General features: G+C 32.1%; 2 protein-coding genes across 2 annotated transcripts; one reads left to right on the plus strand and one right to left on the minus strand.

Annotated features, from left to right (window-relative positions):
• The first annotated feature begins 3055 nt into the window (after positions 1 to 3055).
• Positions 3056 to 8740, plus strand: LOC129913604 (beta-catenin-like protein 1). Its single transcript, XM_055992365.1, has 4 exons — positions 3056 to 3214; positions 3284 to 4678; positions 4739 to 4934; positions 8593 to 8740. Exons 1-4 carry the CDS (start codon positions 3185 to 3187, stop codon positions 8685 to 8687), a joined length of 1716 nt encoding a protein of 571 aa, XP_055848340.1. The 5' UTR covers positions 3056 to 3184; the 3' UTR covers positions 8688 to 8740.
• LOC129913605 (succinate--CoA ligase [ADP-forming] subunit beta, mitochondrial) lies at positions 8727 to 16870 on the minus strand. Its single transcript, XM_055992366.1, has 9 exons — positions 16712 to 16870; positions 16237 to 16340; positions 11053 to 11205; positions 10825 to 10987; positions 10497 to 10761; positions 9871 to 10142; positions 9650 to 9802; positions 9426 to 9595; positions 8727 to 9017 (listed from the first exon to the last, which is right to left on the minus strand). Exons 1-9 carry the CDS (start codon positions 16775 to 16777, stop codon positions 8972 to 8974), a joined length of 1392 nt encoding a protein of 463 aa, XP_055848341.1. The 5' UTR covers positions 16778 to 16870; the 3' UTR covers positions 8727 to 8971.
• Between the last annotated feature and the right edge of the window lie 632 nt (positions 16871 to 17502).

The following is a 17502-nucleotide window of genomic DNA, read 5'->3' on the forward strand; positions in this document are numbered from 1 at the left end:
ACATTGGCTCAAAAAGTGAAAAAGTACAAAAGTGAAAATTTTCAAACGCATTTTTGTATAGTTTTTCGCTATGAAAAATTAAAACAAATGATGCAGAAAGCTTATTTTTTGGTCTAAAAAACAAAATGTAAACTCTTTATCACAACACAAATTGCGATAGCCAGAAAAAAAATTTTTTCACTATTGTACTTTTTCAAAAAGTGGTGAATGTAGTTAAGCCTTCACTTTTGTACTTTTTCACTTTTTGAGCCAATGTAGTTAAAGCCTTAACTACATTCACCACTTTTTGAAAAAGTACAAAAGTGAAAACATTTTTTTTCTGGCTATCGCAATTGTTTTGTGATAAAGAGTTTACATTTTGTTTTTTAGACCAAAAAATAAGCTTTCTGCATCATTTGTTTTAATTTTTCAGTCCGAAAAACTATACAAAAATGCGTTTGAAAATTTTCACTTTTGTACTTTTTCACTTTTTGAGACAATAGGTGTGTTTTTTATTACCACCGGTCTTAACTGGACAAAAAAAACGCATCGGGGCTTAACCTGAAATCTTGGCAGCACTGTATATTGAATGTTCCGAAAACAGCAGACACAACAAAAATTTAGAGTTGTCATATTTTTCGCTTTCGTCATTTTCTTGTATTTTTCATATATGTTTTACAAAGAGATACAAAAATGTATGCTAGCAAAACTATTTTAATACAATTTGTCCTTCCAAACGTGAGTTTTCACGTTTTTAAACAAATTCTAAACAATTTATGAAAAAATTAGTTTGGTAGCACAGATTTAAAACTCTTCAAAAAGTTAAGCCCAGAGAAATCTCCGGGCTAAACAACTAAGCCCAAGGGGCTAAGGTGTTGTTGTATTTAACATGTAAATTGCTTAGCCCAGACTGCGTTTTTTTTGTCAAGTTAAGACCGGTTGTAATAAAAAACACACCTGATGTAGTTATGGCTTAAAGGCTTGGCCACACCGGAGGGTACGCGGTAGCGGTACGGGTAGCGGCAACGATATTTGTACTAAAAAAATTCCACACCTGAACGTTGATGTGTCAGTTTGGAATTTTTTTCATACAAGTACCCTCACCGCTACCCGTACCGCTACCGCATACCCTCCAGTGTGGCCAAGCCTTAAGGCTTTAAGGCTTAACTACATACACCACTTTTTGAAAAAGTACAAAAGTGAAAATATTTTTTTTCTGGCTTGTGCAATTGTTTTATGAAAAAGAGTATACAAATTATTTTTTAGACCAAAAAATAAGCTTTCTGCATAATTTGTTTTAATTTTCCAGCCCGAAAAACTATGCAAAAATGCATTTGAAAATTTTCACTTTTGTACTTTTTCACTTTTTGAGCCAATAGGTGTGTTTTTTATTACAACCGGTCTTAAGGCTTGGCCACACCGGAGGGTACATAGGGTAGCGGTACAGGTAATTGTATGAAAAAAAATTCCAAACTGACACATAAACGTTCAGATGTTGAATTTTTTTCATACAATTACCCGTACCGCTACCGCATGTCCCCTTCGGTGTGGCCAAGCCTTTAACTGGACAAAAAAAAACGCAGTATGGGCTAAGCAATTTACATGTTAAATACAACAACACCTTAGCCCCTTGGGCTTAGTTGTTTAGCCCGGAGATTTCTCTGGGCTTAACTTTTTGAAGAGTTTTAAATCTGTGCTACCAAACTAATTTTTTCATAAATTGTTTAGAATTTGTTTAAAAACGTGAAAACTCACGTTTGGAAGGACAAAATGTATTAAAATAGTTTTGCTAGCATACATTTTTGTATCTCTTTGTAAAACATACATGAAAAATACAAGAAAATGACGAAAGCGAAAAATATGACAACTCTAATTTTTTGTTGTGTCTGCTGTTTTCGGAACATTCAATATACAGTGCTGCCAAGATTTCAGGTTAAGCCCCGAGGCGTTTTTTTTGTCCAGTTAAGACCGGTGGTAATAAAAAACACACCTAATGTAGTTAAGCCTTTATACTTTATAGAAATATAACAGTTTGAATCAAAGCGAATGTATTCCACATTCTTCACATTTTTTGAGAATCAAAACAACACTATTCCTGATATAAAGCAAAATATTTCTTTTGCTAAGTTTCAAAAGAAAACTATTCCTATGCATGACTTTCAAAACACTTCTATTCCAAAATTAATTATTAAATATTTTCGGAACGCGTTGGGTGACAAAGGAAAGCACAGTCAGTATAAAATCAAAAGTACATGTTTCATTCGATTCAGAAGTTGTTTTTTTAATTAAGCCTGGTACGCTGCTCGCGCTAAATTTTAGCTCCCATACAAATTATCGAAAATTTTTAGCCGAGATAAAATGGATCCCATACAAGTTATCGATAACTTGTATGGGAAAATTATCTCGGCTAAAATTTAGCGCGAGCAGCGTACCAGGCTTAAAGCGGGAAAAAGTGCTTTGGAACGTTTTTTTTTTAAATAACTCAATTAAAGAAAAAGTGGAATAGAATAGGTGTGTTTTTTATTACAACCGGTCTTAACTAGACAAAAAAAACGCAGTCTGGGCTAAGCAATTTACATGTTAAATACAACAACACCTTAGCCCCGTGGGCTTAGCTGTTTAGCCCGGAGATTTCTCTGGGCTTAACTTCTTGAAGAGTTTTAAATCTGTGCTACCAAACTAATTTTTACATAAATTGTTTAGAATTCGTTTAAAAACGAGAAAACTGACGTTTGGAAGGACAAAATGAATTAAGATAGTTTTGCTAGCATACATTTTTGTATCTCTTTATAAAACATATATGAAAAATACAAGAAAAGGACGAAAGCGAAAAATATGACAACTCTAAATTTTTATTGTGTCTGCTGTTTTCGGAACATTCAATATACAGTGCTGCCAAGATTTCAGGTTAAGCCCTGAGGCGTTTTTTTTGTCCAGTTAAGACCGGTGGTAATAAAAAACACACCTATTGTTTTTGATTCTAGGGGACACAAATTACTAATATTTTCCGAAGATCCAGCAAATGAAAACCTTTTTATATTCTCACACCTGAACACATTAGGTCTGTTTGCTTACTGCAAAAAAGGCAGAAAGCAAACAGACCTACTATTTTGAAAGATATTTTGACATTCATAAATAAATTGAGTTCTTGAAGATTAAAAATCTGTGTTTTTCATATCATTTTTTTTTATAAAATCAAGTAGCTATGGATATAGGTGAATTGTTATCATTCAAGGTAAAATATAAAACAAATTACTATCCCGCAAAACATTTCATTTCCTAATTTCTAATATTCCAAACCCAGCCAGAACAAACCCCTAAACGTTCACACGACGACGACAATGATTTCTCTGAATTATCCACTAACAGAAAAGATGAAAAATCCAAAAGAATGCGTCGCATTGCCCAAGCCAAAGAAGCCGCTGACTTTGTCAAACCTGAACCCATCCCTCTAAATGCTGAACTCCAACTAACTGAAGAAGAAAAGATGAATATAGTCAAATTTGTGGAGAATGAAGAGGTTGATGGCGATGTCTTGGACGAAATCGGTTTAAAGAAACTTATTCTTCTATTTGAGAAAAAAAATCTCAAAAACCAAGAAATGCGTATTAAATTTCCAGATAATCCTGAAAAGTTCATGGAAAGCGAATTAGATCTTCACACTCTTGTGCAAGATTTGAAAGCTGTTGCAACTGTTCCCGATTTATATCCGGTTCTTGTCGAGCTGCACGGAGTTCCAAGTATTTTAGAACTTTTAGCTCATCCAAACACAGATATAGCAGTAGCTGTGGTGGATCTGTTACAAGAACTAACAGATGTTGATATTTTGGGGGAAAGTGATGAGGGTGCTGAAGTTCTTTTGGAAGCGCTTCGAAAGCAACAAGTATGCGCTTTGCTAGTTCAAAATCTAGAAAGACTAAATGAGACAGTAAAAGAAGAGTCCGATGGCGTCCATAATACTCTATCTATTATTGAGAATCTCACCGAAATGAACGCCAGCTTCACTAGAGAAGCAGCCGAACAGGGTCTTATGGCGTGGATTCTCAAGCGCCTAAAGCAAAAGACTCCCTTCGACCAGAACAAATTGTACTGCAGTGAAATATTATCCATACTAATTCAAACAGACAATGGCAATCGCCTGCAATTGGGTGATTGTGAAGGTATTGATGTTCTCCTGCAACAATTGGCTATATACAAACGTCATGATCCAGCTTCAACAGAAGAACAAGAGTTCATGGAGAACCTCTTTAATTGCTTGTGTTCGGCATTGATGGCGAAGGAGAACCGCGAGAGATTTCTAAAGGGTGAAGGTCTACAATTGATGAATTTGATGTTGCGTGAAAAGAAAATGTCTCGCAATGGGTCTTTGAAGGTTCTTGATCATGCAATGTCGGGGCCAGATGGAAAAGAAAATTGCAACAAATTCGTAGACATTCTTGGGCTAAGAACGATATTCCCGCTTTTTATGAAAACACCTAAAAGAAATAAAAAACGATTGTTGAGTGCAGATGAACATGAGGAGCATGTTGTATCGGTAATTGCGAGTATGCTAAGGAACTGCAAGGGTGCCCAAAGGCAACGAATGCTGTCAAAGTTTACAGAAAATGATCATGAAAAAGTTGATAGGTTACTGGAAATGCATTTGAAGTATTTAGAGAAGGTAGAGGCGATTGATAGAGATATTGATCAACAACCTAAGGTGATTTGGATAAGTTTTGAAATGGGCTTGTGTTTATTAATTACCTAATTTCTTTTATAGAATCCTGATTTTGATGAAGAGGAAGAAGCAGAAAATAACTACATTAAGCGATTGACTGGTGGGTTGTTCACGCTCCAACTAATTGACTATATTATTCTTGAAGTGAGCACAACGTCTGATACAGTTAAACAGAGAGTTTGCCAAATTTTAAATTTGCGAGGAGCATCAATGAAGACAATCAGGAATATAATGAGAGGTAATTATTGTGAAAATGATTTTGCAGATCAGATTGATGTAGCTCTAGTCATAGATTATATTTTGTTGAATGGTAGCTGTAGAAGTTGTGTCAACTATTTAGTATTATTTCAACTACTCTTAACATTACTTCAAATAATGATAAGTCTAAATGAGATTTTCCAAAAAAAATTGTGTCTTTTCAATGAAGACAGAAAACGGGATAAGGGCAGTTATAGCTTATAGCAATAGCTATCATTAAAATGCATCACTGAAAAATTTGTATTTCCATTTTTAAGGCAACGAAGCAATCAATAATGGTTGCATTAATAACCAAGAACTATTCCCTTCTTATTTTAATGTGTACCGCGATGATCTTAACCGACTTTCAACTGATCCCCCTTGCCGAGGCGTTTTACTTGCTGTTAAAAACACATTTGACTCATCCCTTATATCATTCTCTTCATCACCGAACATTGATTATTTATCAATTAAGATAAAACTCCCCCGCAAAGCACTTTATATAATTTGCTGCTACATTTCGCCTGCGCAACCCATTGAGTCATATGACATAGCTATTGACGCTATTGACTAATAACACAAGCTGACTCTCAAGAAGATATCCTTGTTTTCGGAGATTTTAATCTTCCCCACTTAAAATGGAAAGCGTCTGAAGATCAATCGCATTTTACTGCCTCTAACCCTTCCACTGCAAAAGAATGCCTTTTCATTGATCGACTGACTGACTCTAGCCTTTTCCAGGTTAGTAGTATTTGCAATTATATGGATAGACAACTCGACCTTATTTTCTCAAATAAATTTTTTAATTTAATGTTATGATAATTTAAAATTTTTTAAAATTAAATAAAATTATAAAAAATATAAAAATAAAAAATATTATTTATTTAAATTTCTAACATATTCTTTATATTTTATTTACATTTATATCATACATTTCTCAACAGACCCTATCAATTCCAGTGTATCAATTTGTACACTTCCTCTTTCAATCATTGACAACTACCACCCACCTCTCTTTCTCTCTATGTTTCAAGAGTGTCCTATCCAGAACTTAAACATTTCAACTCGTTCGTTCGACTTTAATAAAGCAAAATTCCGAGAAATTAACGAATATCTTAGTAGAGTCCCTTTTAACTTTGCAAACCAATCTGTAAACGATGCCACTGCTACATTGTACGAGGAAATTTATAATGCAATTTCTCTCTTTGTCCCAATTACACAACGTAAAAACTCATTTTCTTCTCCTCCTTGGTATAATCAGAGATTACGTTCTCTGCGAAATAAGAGAAATAAGTTGTGGGACATTTTTCTTCGTACTCGATTAAGTGCGGATTATTCTAACTATCTCGGAACTTATCTCGCTTTTACTGAACTCTACAACTCCCTTTACACACGGTACCTTATTGAAACCCAAGCCAACCTCATTAATGACCATAACGGGAGTTATAAACCGTTGTTGAGCAGGTTTGGTGATCTATAACACCTCAAAGAGCTCATGGACTTTACGACTTCATGGAAGGTCGTTGCGAAGCGGTTATTAAAAAATAACAGTCATGGGAGCGAATACTACCTTTTCTCTAATAAAATACCGTTTAATTGAACTTTTTTCGTCCTTGTTTTATTTAAATTTAATAGAAAAACAAAATCACTACTATTATTTTGCTCGCTTTAATTTGAGGTTTATTTTTTTTTTTTTGACTATTTTTCAGCTAATTAGAAACAAATTAAATTCCATTCTTACTAAAAATTAAATTTTAATGAAACTTAAGGAGTTTTACTTAAAAGAGTTTCCAAAATCAAAGCTATTTTAATGTTTAATGCTTTATTTAAAATATTTTTCAAAGCACTGCTATTTTTTTGCTCGCAGCTGTACATATACAGCTGTGTTCAAAATAATAGTAGTGCCTGCAACAAAATAACATTTGTTATATTTACGGTGCTTCTATGGTTAAAAATTTAATTTCTTTGATGTCAAAGTTTGTAACGGTCAATTACTAATAAATGTATCGTAATTTTAAAGTGGAAAAGAAGGTGCCAAATAATTTTTCAATGATTTTTGGTTGTTCTTTCGAATTTGACCTGTTCAAAATAATAGTAGTTAAAGTTATTTTTTAAGAATTTAAAAGCGCTTTATAACTTAGAATATTTATTTTTGGTTTAAAAGTAAGTACTCATATAATTTGAATAATTTTTCAACAAAAAACGATTTGTTTCGGTTTTAATCTATTTAAAGTTCGAAGAGCAAAACACTGCAGTTCGGATAACGGAAACTTATACGAAAGCTGCTTGAAGAAGGGAAAACCTACTTGGAAATTCAAGTTTATATTAGGATGCTCCCCTACAATGGTAGCCAATGCAATAAAGTCAACGAAAAACCCGAAACGCGCGGTAGAAGAAGAAAAAAGACCGCCGTAGATGACAGGAGTAATGTCCAGACGAGCAAAGTTGAGCTTTCTGCATAGTTGTTTCACATCCAGAAGGCTTTAAGCCTGGATTACAGTGCAGTGAAAATTCGGAGGCGAATGTTAGACACTAATTTGTACGCTTGAAGTCCACGAAAAGTTCCGCTGTTAACAAAGAAATATGTTTAAATTCTTAAATTTTCGACCCTCCATGTTTAACTGTTTCCGTCGTATACTTTGGAACATATTCCGTATTGGGTGGACGTCGGACTTATTCTGGAGATCCAGTACCACCAAAGGGGACAAATATGCTCTCATCAATAAACAATATGTTACGCCATTACTTTGCTGGCCAGTTTATGTGGTCTTTTACAAACTGGATACGCTTTTTAACATGTTTCGCTGAACTTTTCGTGGACTTCAAGCGTACAAATTAGTGTTTAACATTCGCCTCCGAATTTTCACTGCACTGTAATCCAGGCTTAAAGCCTTCTGGATGTGAAACAACGATGCAGAAGGCTCAACTTTGCTCGTCTGGACATTACTCCTGTCATCTACGGCGGTCTTTTTTCTTCTTCTACCGCGCGTTTCGGGTTTTTCGTTGACTTTATTGCATTGGCTACCATTGTAGGGGAGCATCCTAATATAAACTTGAATTTCCAAGTAGGTTTTCCCTTCTTCAAGCAGCTTTCGTATAAGTTTCCGTTATCCGAACTGCAGTGTTTTGCTCTTCGAACTTTAAATAGATTAAAACCGAAACAAATCGTTTTTTGTTGAAAAATTATTCAAATTATATGAGTACTTACTTTTAAACCAAAAATAAATATTCTAAGTTATAAAGCGCTTTTAAATTCTTAAAAAATAACTTTAACTACTATTATTTTGAACAGGTCAAATTCGAAAGAACAACCAAAAATCATTGAAAAATTATTTGGCACCTTCTTTTCCACTTTAAAATTACGATACATTTATTAGTAATTGACCGTTACAAACTTTGACATCAAAGAAATTAAATTTTTAACCATAGAAGCACCGTAAATATAACAAGTGTTATTTTGTTGCAGGCACTACTATTATTTTGAACACAACTGTACATACATATGTATAGAAACACAAAAAAATAACTCGCCATGTAAAAGGTGCTGTTTTTTTCTCATAACTTAACATTTCCAGTCCATATTTTTATGTTCTTAGTTTTACCTGTTAGAAATCAATTATAACCTACAATATTTCCTCCTATTTTTATGTCAATTATAGAATATGCCGGAAACCTTGGTGACGACGGGGACCAAGACAATGAATGGAAAGATCAAGAGCAAACTCATATTCTGTCATTGGTAGACAGATTCTAAAATAGTATTGTGTACAAATGAAAATATAAAATTAAAGAATTACAATAACAAAATGCTTTAGTTATTTTATTTTATTTTTCACAATTTGATTTTAAAATTATCTTTTAAAGTGAGCTAAGAGAAATGTAAATGTCTCTTTCCGTCGATATAATAAATGTTAATTAAAACAAAAAAATTTAAATTAATTTAAAAGGCCAATTTGAATTAAAAAAAATCAAAAATAGAACAAAAATATTTCCATATTGTAAAACGAATTTATCTTGATAGTTTTTTCATTTAAAACATTAATCCGATTCACATTCACATTCACATGGTTGATTTTCTTTTTCTCTGTGAAGAGAACAAACAGTTTAAAAAAAATTGATTTTAATAAAAAGAAAAATTTATTAAATTACAACATTGGTGTGGTTTTATTGTTTTGTTTTACCTAATTTAACTTATAACGAAATGGTAAAAATAATAAACTTTTTGTTTTAGTAAAGGGTAGGAGGAAGATAAAATATATATTCATTTAACGGTGCGCAACAACAACAATGACTATGTTTAAATAACATGAGTGCATACAAAATAAAGTATCATGGCAGAAGAGGAAGAAGAAGAATATTATAACTACTTCACATCAAAATGCCATCTCTTAAATCGTGACGTATGTCTGCTTTCAGGACGACTAGTTGTTGACGTGTGTTGGTGTGTGTTTATAAATAATGTTGATTGTTTATTGAGAATATAAATATCTACTTTGCACTGTCTGGAATTTCAAAGCTAACATCCATCTTAACTTCACGAGCCAGTTGGACAATTTCGGCCAAATGAACAATCAAATTGGCAGCTTCGTCCAAGTCATGACGTGGAATGATCCTAAGGCCTGATTTGCGGATCAGCTCACGGGCTTCATCGACGTTAGTTCCCTAAAAATATAAGCTTTTAAAATATCGGACTAATTCTGCTTAAATTATGTTTACTTGTAAACGGCAAACGATTGGCATCTTAAGGTTAAGATCCTTGGCAGCGGCAATGATACCTTCAGCAATGACATCGCAACGCATAATTCCTCCAAAGATGTTGACTAAGATAGCGTGTACTTTGGGATCTGATGTAATAATTTTGAATGCTTCCTAAATATTTTATTAGCAATTGTAAATATAAAATCCAATTTGTAATAGGAAATTCCAGTTTTATTTACCTTGACAGCAGTAGCAGTGGCGCCACCACCAACATCCAAAAAGTTAGCTGGATCTCCACCGTGCAATTTAATAATATCCATGGTGGCCATGGCCAAACCAGCACCGTTGACCATGCATCCAATGGTTCCATCTAAAGTAATATAGTTCAAGTCGAATTTGGCAGCTTCAACTTCTCTGGCATCTTCTTGAGTCCAATCACGTAGGGCAAATAGTTCCTTCTGCCTGAATTCGGCATTGTCGTCGAAACGAAATTTAGCATCGAGGGCAAAATCTGAGAAATTGGCAGAACAAATAAATTAATAATCTTAAAGTAAAATCGGAACTTAAGATACAAATCAAGCACGGCGTTTCGATGATAGAGAATGTGAAAAAATGGGGTAAACATAAAAATGTTGAAAAAATATTTTTTCGAGATACTATGGGGTTTTATTTAATGAGAGACATCTTGTCAGATTGATTTAAATTCTTAAGTTCTAGTTTTCCAAAGCAACAAAATTATATAATTACACATAATATACTTACATTTGGCTTTATACGTTTAATAAATTTCCATTTGATTTGGGTCAGTTAATGAAGAAAAAAAATACATGTTATCATTGTTTACCGCAGAAAAAATATAACTTACAGTTTTCCAAAGCATCCTCAGCATAAGGATTAATTTCAATAAGAAGAGCATCTTTTTTCAAAAAAAGATCATACATATTCATCAACATTTCGCAAATTTCTGTCTCTTGAGCACCAAGACCGACTTTGTGAGCAATTGCTTTGGCTTGTTTTGGTTTTAATCCAATAATTGGATCAACTGGCTCGTAAACAATAGCATCAGGATTCTCAGCTGCAACTTCTTCGATATTAACACCACCCTGTGAGGAGGCAATAATAACTGGTCCCTAAAAAAAATAAAATATTAAACCAATCAAACTAGATTGTAACAAATGATTCTTTTTAATTACATTAAAGGCTCTTTCCATCATAACAGCGAAATAGAATTCCCTTCGAGGGAATTTCCTCTCGGCAACCATAACAGTGTTACATATCCTGCCAGCTGCACCAGTTTGTTTTGTTACCAATAGTTGATTAATCATTTTACCACTTATGTCTTTGGCTTCTTCGGGACTGTAGGAAACGTCAAACATCAAGTTAAAAGTCACGAATTTTATAATATACTTTAATGAACCTACGTGTTAACAACGCGTACACCACCTTTGAGTCCATTTTTAAAGGAACCCTTACCACGACCACCAGCAAGAACTTGTGCTTTCAGTACAAGATTGTTGGTGTTCAAACCTTTGGCAATTGTTTCAGCTTCTGTTGCAGACTTTGCAACACCGAATCTGTAAGTTAGAAATTAAACAAAAACATAAACGGATGCAACGAATAATATACAATACTATACGTCATAATAACTGCGTTCCTTTGAGGGCATTTATCTACTGCTAAGTACTAAAACTTGCTTTCAACTACAATTTCTCTATTTTAAAAGGAGTTCAAAACAGCTTTAAGTACTAAGCAGTAGATAAATGTTCCCGAAGGAACGCTGCTAATAATAGAAACTCAAGTCGATACATTCTTATCAAAAAATAAAAAAGCTGTAAAAGTCTTAGTAGATTATATTATTTTTAATTAATACATTCCGATTTGCACTATTTTATACCTAATAACTCGAGTTTTCGTCTCATATTAAAGGCCAATTACAAGTTTCATGAAATACGCCTTTTTGCTCAGTTTTTTTCTTAATTTACATGTAGCGATTTTTAAATCAAACCGCAATTTGAGTTTTCAAGAGAAATGAAGATAAAAAGATCGTAGCAAATTTTAAATCGGAAGGAGCATGTTCAGAAAAGTGAGGGACTAAATATTAAGTCAAGTTTCGCGGCTCTCATTGGTAAAAAAAAATCTTCCAATTTAGGCCATTTTATTTGAAAGTTGACTGGAATAATAGACAAGAAAAATCTTCCTAACTCGCCTTAATATTTCCTGAAAATGCCCAGTGTCTGGAGAATATGACACGGTAAGTGTTTCCAAGAATGCCTTGATGACTTTTGCAAAGTGTGATCGAAGATTGTGATGGCTTTCGCAAAGTGTGATCGTGTACATTATGTGTTGGTTTCATTCGATTTCACAGCTCACAAAAATGGTATTCTTTTCTAGTTGTCCTCAACATGATTTCTCCGCTCTATAAGCATCGAAAAAACTCACAACATTTCACAAGTGACGAGAATTTGGGTCGAAAACTGTTGTCTTCAATTAAAAACAAATTTCTGATCAAAATTCACCGTGGTTATGTTGAGACCCAAGCTTAGTCTATGAACTGTTTGCCTTACTATTTCAAAAGGCATTTACCGCTGGCTATAGCCATCTAACGATAAACTGTAAAAGCAAAGTTGAGCAACTAATAAACAAAACATTTTAACAAATAAAATAAAACTCAAATATAATAAATCATTAAAAAAAATTAAATGCATGTGTTTTGTTTAAACTGTTTCCGGGTTTTTGACATGTATTTGGTTTTTTCCTTTAAGGGGTAATAACACTTTGTAAACACGAAATCGTTTCACCATTTTCATCAGCGTATAATACGAAGGAGAAACATTATTTTCATTTGGAGTTTGTTTAAGTATATCAATAGGTAACAGAATAGGCTAATGTGAAATTTTTTAAATGGCGGCGTAGTTCAGGATGATCGTAAACTCCTGTGCTCCTATCGGGCGACCAACTAACTCCTACAGTTTTTAACCGATTGGGCTGAATTTTTTTGTAAAGATTAATAATACTATTCCCTATTGAAGTACGTAGGGAAACAATAAAGTTTAACGATTTTATGCTCTTTTTTCGCCGATTTTTGTTTTTGGAACAAAAGAATTTTTTCAAACTGATGGAATTGTATTATTAATTTTCACAAAAAATTTCACATTAGCCTATTCTGTTACCTATTGATATACTTAAACAAACTAAACAAACTCCAAAAGAAAATAATGTTTCTCCTTTGTATTATACGCTGATGAAAATGGTGAAACGATTTCGTGTCTACAAAGTGTTTTTACCCCTTAACTGATTTGTTTTTAAAAAGTAAAATTTATTTGTTAAAAAGTGACATGCAAATAACTAGGGTTGGTATATTTGCAAGGTTACAAATTAAAAACTTTGAACACCAAACTTTTTTTGTAAGCGTTGTCTACTATTTAACTAAGCAACTACAACGTTCTTTGTTTGTACGATTAAAGATGATACATTTTCAAGACAAATTATTTGTACTTCATTCATGCTTTAAGATGCTAATTAAACCAATTGCTGCTAATTATAATAAAAAAAGTTGTTTTTTGATGAAGGGGAAGTAAAGTAAACTCATACTTTTACATGATTTAAGTACGTAATAAACAGCTACACTTGTTTAGACTGAGATTTGTTAAAAAAAAAATATCCAAAACCACCAAAAATTGTTGCACGGTATAAATCAAGTGTGGTTGTTAAACAAATCAATGAAGAACTGAAATTATCGCGGCAAAGTATTAATAATTATAATTACGACTGGATAGGCATAAAATAAAAAAAAAATACACTAAAAGAAGACAGTATATACTAAAAAGAATACCGTTGTATGTATCTCCTTAAAACAGCTAATTCGTTGAAGGGAAAATAAACTAAATTTATCAATTGTGTAGTAGTCAAGTTTTGAAAATTATCCTTCTCCACTAATAGTGCAGAGAAGTGCAAATGTAAGAAAATCAACCAATAAAATCAAAAATATTCTAGAATCATTTAAAAAAATTAACTGAAATAATTATTATTGGCTTTTTTTAAAAATAAAATAAGAATCAAAAAAATATATCACAAAATAAAGATCGATAAAATATAAACAAAATACTTGGAATGTACTTAGATAGGTATGCACAATAATAATTTCCATACAAAAGCTACGTGATATTTGTATTTGATTTTACAAAGTAATTGAAATAGATAATACATATTGACAAGAACCAGCTACATGTAGATTCTTGGCTTCAAAAGAGAGATAAGGTCAGTATATATTTAAAAAAGAGTAAACTTTGTGCAATCTTAATCAATTAAGAAAATTATTTAAGACCTTATTGATCACACTTTTTTTATATATGTTTTCATATGTTTTTATATGTTTTCATATTAAATCAGGTCAGGTTAAATTAATTATCAAGCGCTATATAAACTCATTATTAATATTAGAATAATTTATAACATCATTTTATAACACCCCAATGCAACAGAGAATTTAAATTTATTTATGCAGAGATTACTTATTAAGTAGTTGTTAAGCTTCAGCTGAGAGTATGATTGGTTAATGTGGAATTTCTTTCAACCACTTGCAGTCGCTACTAAAATTCTATACTTTTTAACTATTTAGGAAATTAAAAAAGCAGCGACCTCTTTGCGTGAATGTATGTGTGTCAAGTGAAAGATGAATAAACAAAAGAATGTACACAACTTCATAGATCTATGCACGGAAGAAGACAACAACGTACAATTTCTTTATTTCTTTCCACATAATTTATAATAAAACTGTGTAAGTCCGTCTCAAAGAAATTAAAAAGGATCGAATCTTTGAGAAAAATTAGCAAATTTTTTAAATTGCAATTCGTTTAAGTAAAAAGAATCGATTGCAATCGACATAAGTTTCTTTCCCACTTACATATGTACATATATTTTGTCGAGATGCGTCACTTTAAATACTTGACTGCACATCAAAGGTATTGATGACGCTTGTACCAATGGGTAGAAAAGTTAGTCAAGTTTCGTATTCCGGATAATAAATCTCTCAAAAAAATCCCAAATTAATAGCAGATGGAAGACGACATACATAGATGTCAAACAAAACACCCTTACTCATTTACTTCAATACCTTTCTCAACATTGCGTTATTCATATAAATCTAGCACAAGTGCACAAGTGAACTGTGCAAAGCCAAGGTTATATACATTTTGAACTATTTTAATTAAAAGAAAAAATATATTTAAAATAGTTGCATATAATGGGGAAATTAAAATCACCATGTATGTACCTGTTGAAAAAAATGTATTTAATGGTAGCCTCGTTAAATTGTTTGTTTGATAAAAATAAATTCTTCAAAAAAAAAAAAATCAACATTAAGCCACATTGCACCAGTTACAACAGTCTGATGATCGAGTTTGTTAGTTGATTTGTTTTTTATCTAAGTTGAATAATTATGTAAGTGTTAATTTTAGGGTTTACTAAAAAAAAAAAATTCTTGAGTGAGTCTATCTCAAAAGTTGATATTATTTTATCGATGATTTTATAAAAAAACTGAAATTAAACAATGAATTTGTCTTGTCAACCGCTTTTACTTTGGTCTGAGAAAGCAATTGATCAGCAAAGTTCTCTGTCCAGCAACTAAAATGCCCGTACATATCAATTATCATCCCAGTCGTGCTTTATTGCAAAGAGGCATAGATTTTGACAATGGTAGATGAAAAACTTTAGATTTTTTTAAAAGAAAAGTTCTTTGGGCGGTTCTCTTGTCTGCATTTATGGTGATTGGAGAATAAGGGGTAAAAGTCCAGCAAGTGAGAAGCGACAGCTCCGACCAGTAGAGGATAACAACGTCCAAGGTCATACAACAACTAAACAACAAAGCAAACAACTTAATAATTATTGAGGGAGAATTTTAATTATATCTACTACAGAACATTTATGGTTTTGAATTGTTTTTTTCCAATCAAAAAAGGAAGTGTTTAATTAGAGCATTAACTGAAATCTATTTATAAATTTAAACGACAAAAATTTTATTAAGTAGGTGCAACATCATGATTTTCTCACAAACTATTGAGAAAGGAATATTCTTTGTCCGAAATTTTACAAAAGGAATATTCCTCGTCCAAAATGTAGCCAAAGGAATAGCTATTCTTTGTCTGAAATTTTTTGGAATAAATCTTTTGTCTAGGACGGAAAAGGCCTATAGGTTTGAAAATAAAAAACTTGTTTTTGCAAAATGCCAGAGCGATTTTAATTTTTTAAAGTGCATTCGACAAAACATTCGATAGCAAAGATAAACGCAATTGTTGCACCTGGTCAAAAGTTCAAGGTCCAACACTAAAAATTGAGAAAAACAAAAACAATTTTTGCAACAATCAGAATTTATTTTCACTTCCAGTTTGAAATAATCTCTATAAAGAAAAACAAATGACCAATCGTTAGGTACAAGAACTTTGTAACCAAACGTCATTCAATGATTGAAGCTGGTGTTCCTATTTATTGTTCCTTATCATCGAACTTTGACAACAAAACTAATATAGATACCTAGTATAATCAAATTTGTGCGTAGATATTTGCTATGCATCTGGTCAACAATCAATAGACAAGGTGAATATACTTACTTCGGTGTGGGTATACCAGCTCCATTGAGGAGGGTGTAAGACACATGCTCCTGAACGTTCAAGTTCCTTTTTTGTTGTTGGCCGGTTGCAGCAAGGCCCAAAATCTAAAATAAATCGTATTATTAGTTAGAACTGTATCGTCATTTTCTGGAGTCAACTTAAAAAGAAGGCATTATTTGATTACGCAAAAATCTGTGCGATAAGCCTTTTACTTTTAATTTCACATAAACAATCTATTGAATCTAATTTTTGACATGGTCAAATAGATAGCGAAAACTTCAAGTTTAATTGATAAAAATAGATCACGGACTTAATTGAGTAAAAAAAAAGAAAACCAAATAAAAGAAAAATTCATTGTCAAGTGAAAAAAAAAAATTGTTACGTCAGTAGTTATTGAGAATTTTTTTAATTTAAAATTTTTATTGGATTCCTTCAAAATATTTGTAAATATTAGATGATTTATTTATTCACTTACTTTTTGTCCAACCCGTGGACATAAAACTTCGGCAATTACTCCCGTACGCGATAAAATAGAAACCATTTTTCGAGAGACAAATAAAATTACACACGGCCTGATCGATGAAAAAAATTATGAATAAAATTGGGCGAAGTGACTTTGACAGTTCATAGAGTTTTTTTTTTAAATGTCGGCAAGGTAGATTTAGGAAGTGTTTAGATATTGGGTATCTTTTGGGTGTGTTGGAAAACTATGGTAAGAACGCGAAAACCGTTAGTTCAAATCTTAGAGGATATAATATATATATATATATATATATTATATTATTATATATATATATTATATTATTATATTATTATATTATTATATTATATTATTATATATATATATATTAGGTGTGTTTTTTTGTTTATCTATATAGATTTTGTGCAAAAAAACGACATCGAGATATTTGAAATCAAAACAATTTACGTGTTAAAAGCAACAAAAACTTTATCTGTATAGATTTTTTTTATCTGGATTTTTCAAAAATCTATACAGATATAGTTTTTGTTGTTTTTAACACGTAAATTGTTTTGATTTCAAATATCTCGATGTCGTTTTTTTGCACAAAATCTATATAGATAAACAAAAAAACACACCTAAAATATCCTCTAAGAGTTTTTAGCTCTGTTCACTGACGCTGTGCTGGACTGTTCTAGGCAGAAAAGTACAGCTTTTTGCTGTTCATTGAGGTTTTTTCTGTGCTGAACTGTTCTAGTTTGCTGTTCATTGACAAAACTAGAACAGTTTAAAACAGGATTTTCTGT

Source organism: Episyrphus balteatus, chromosome 3 (genome assembly GCF_945859705.1).
Source record: "Episyrphus balteatus chromosome 3, idEpiBalt1.1, whole genome shotgun sequence".
NCBI classification, from domain to species: Eukaryota; Metazoa; Arthropoda; class Insecta; order Diptera; family Syrphidae; genus Episyrphus; species Episyrphus balteatus.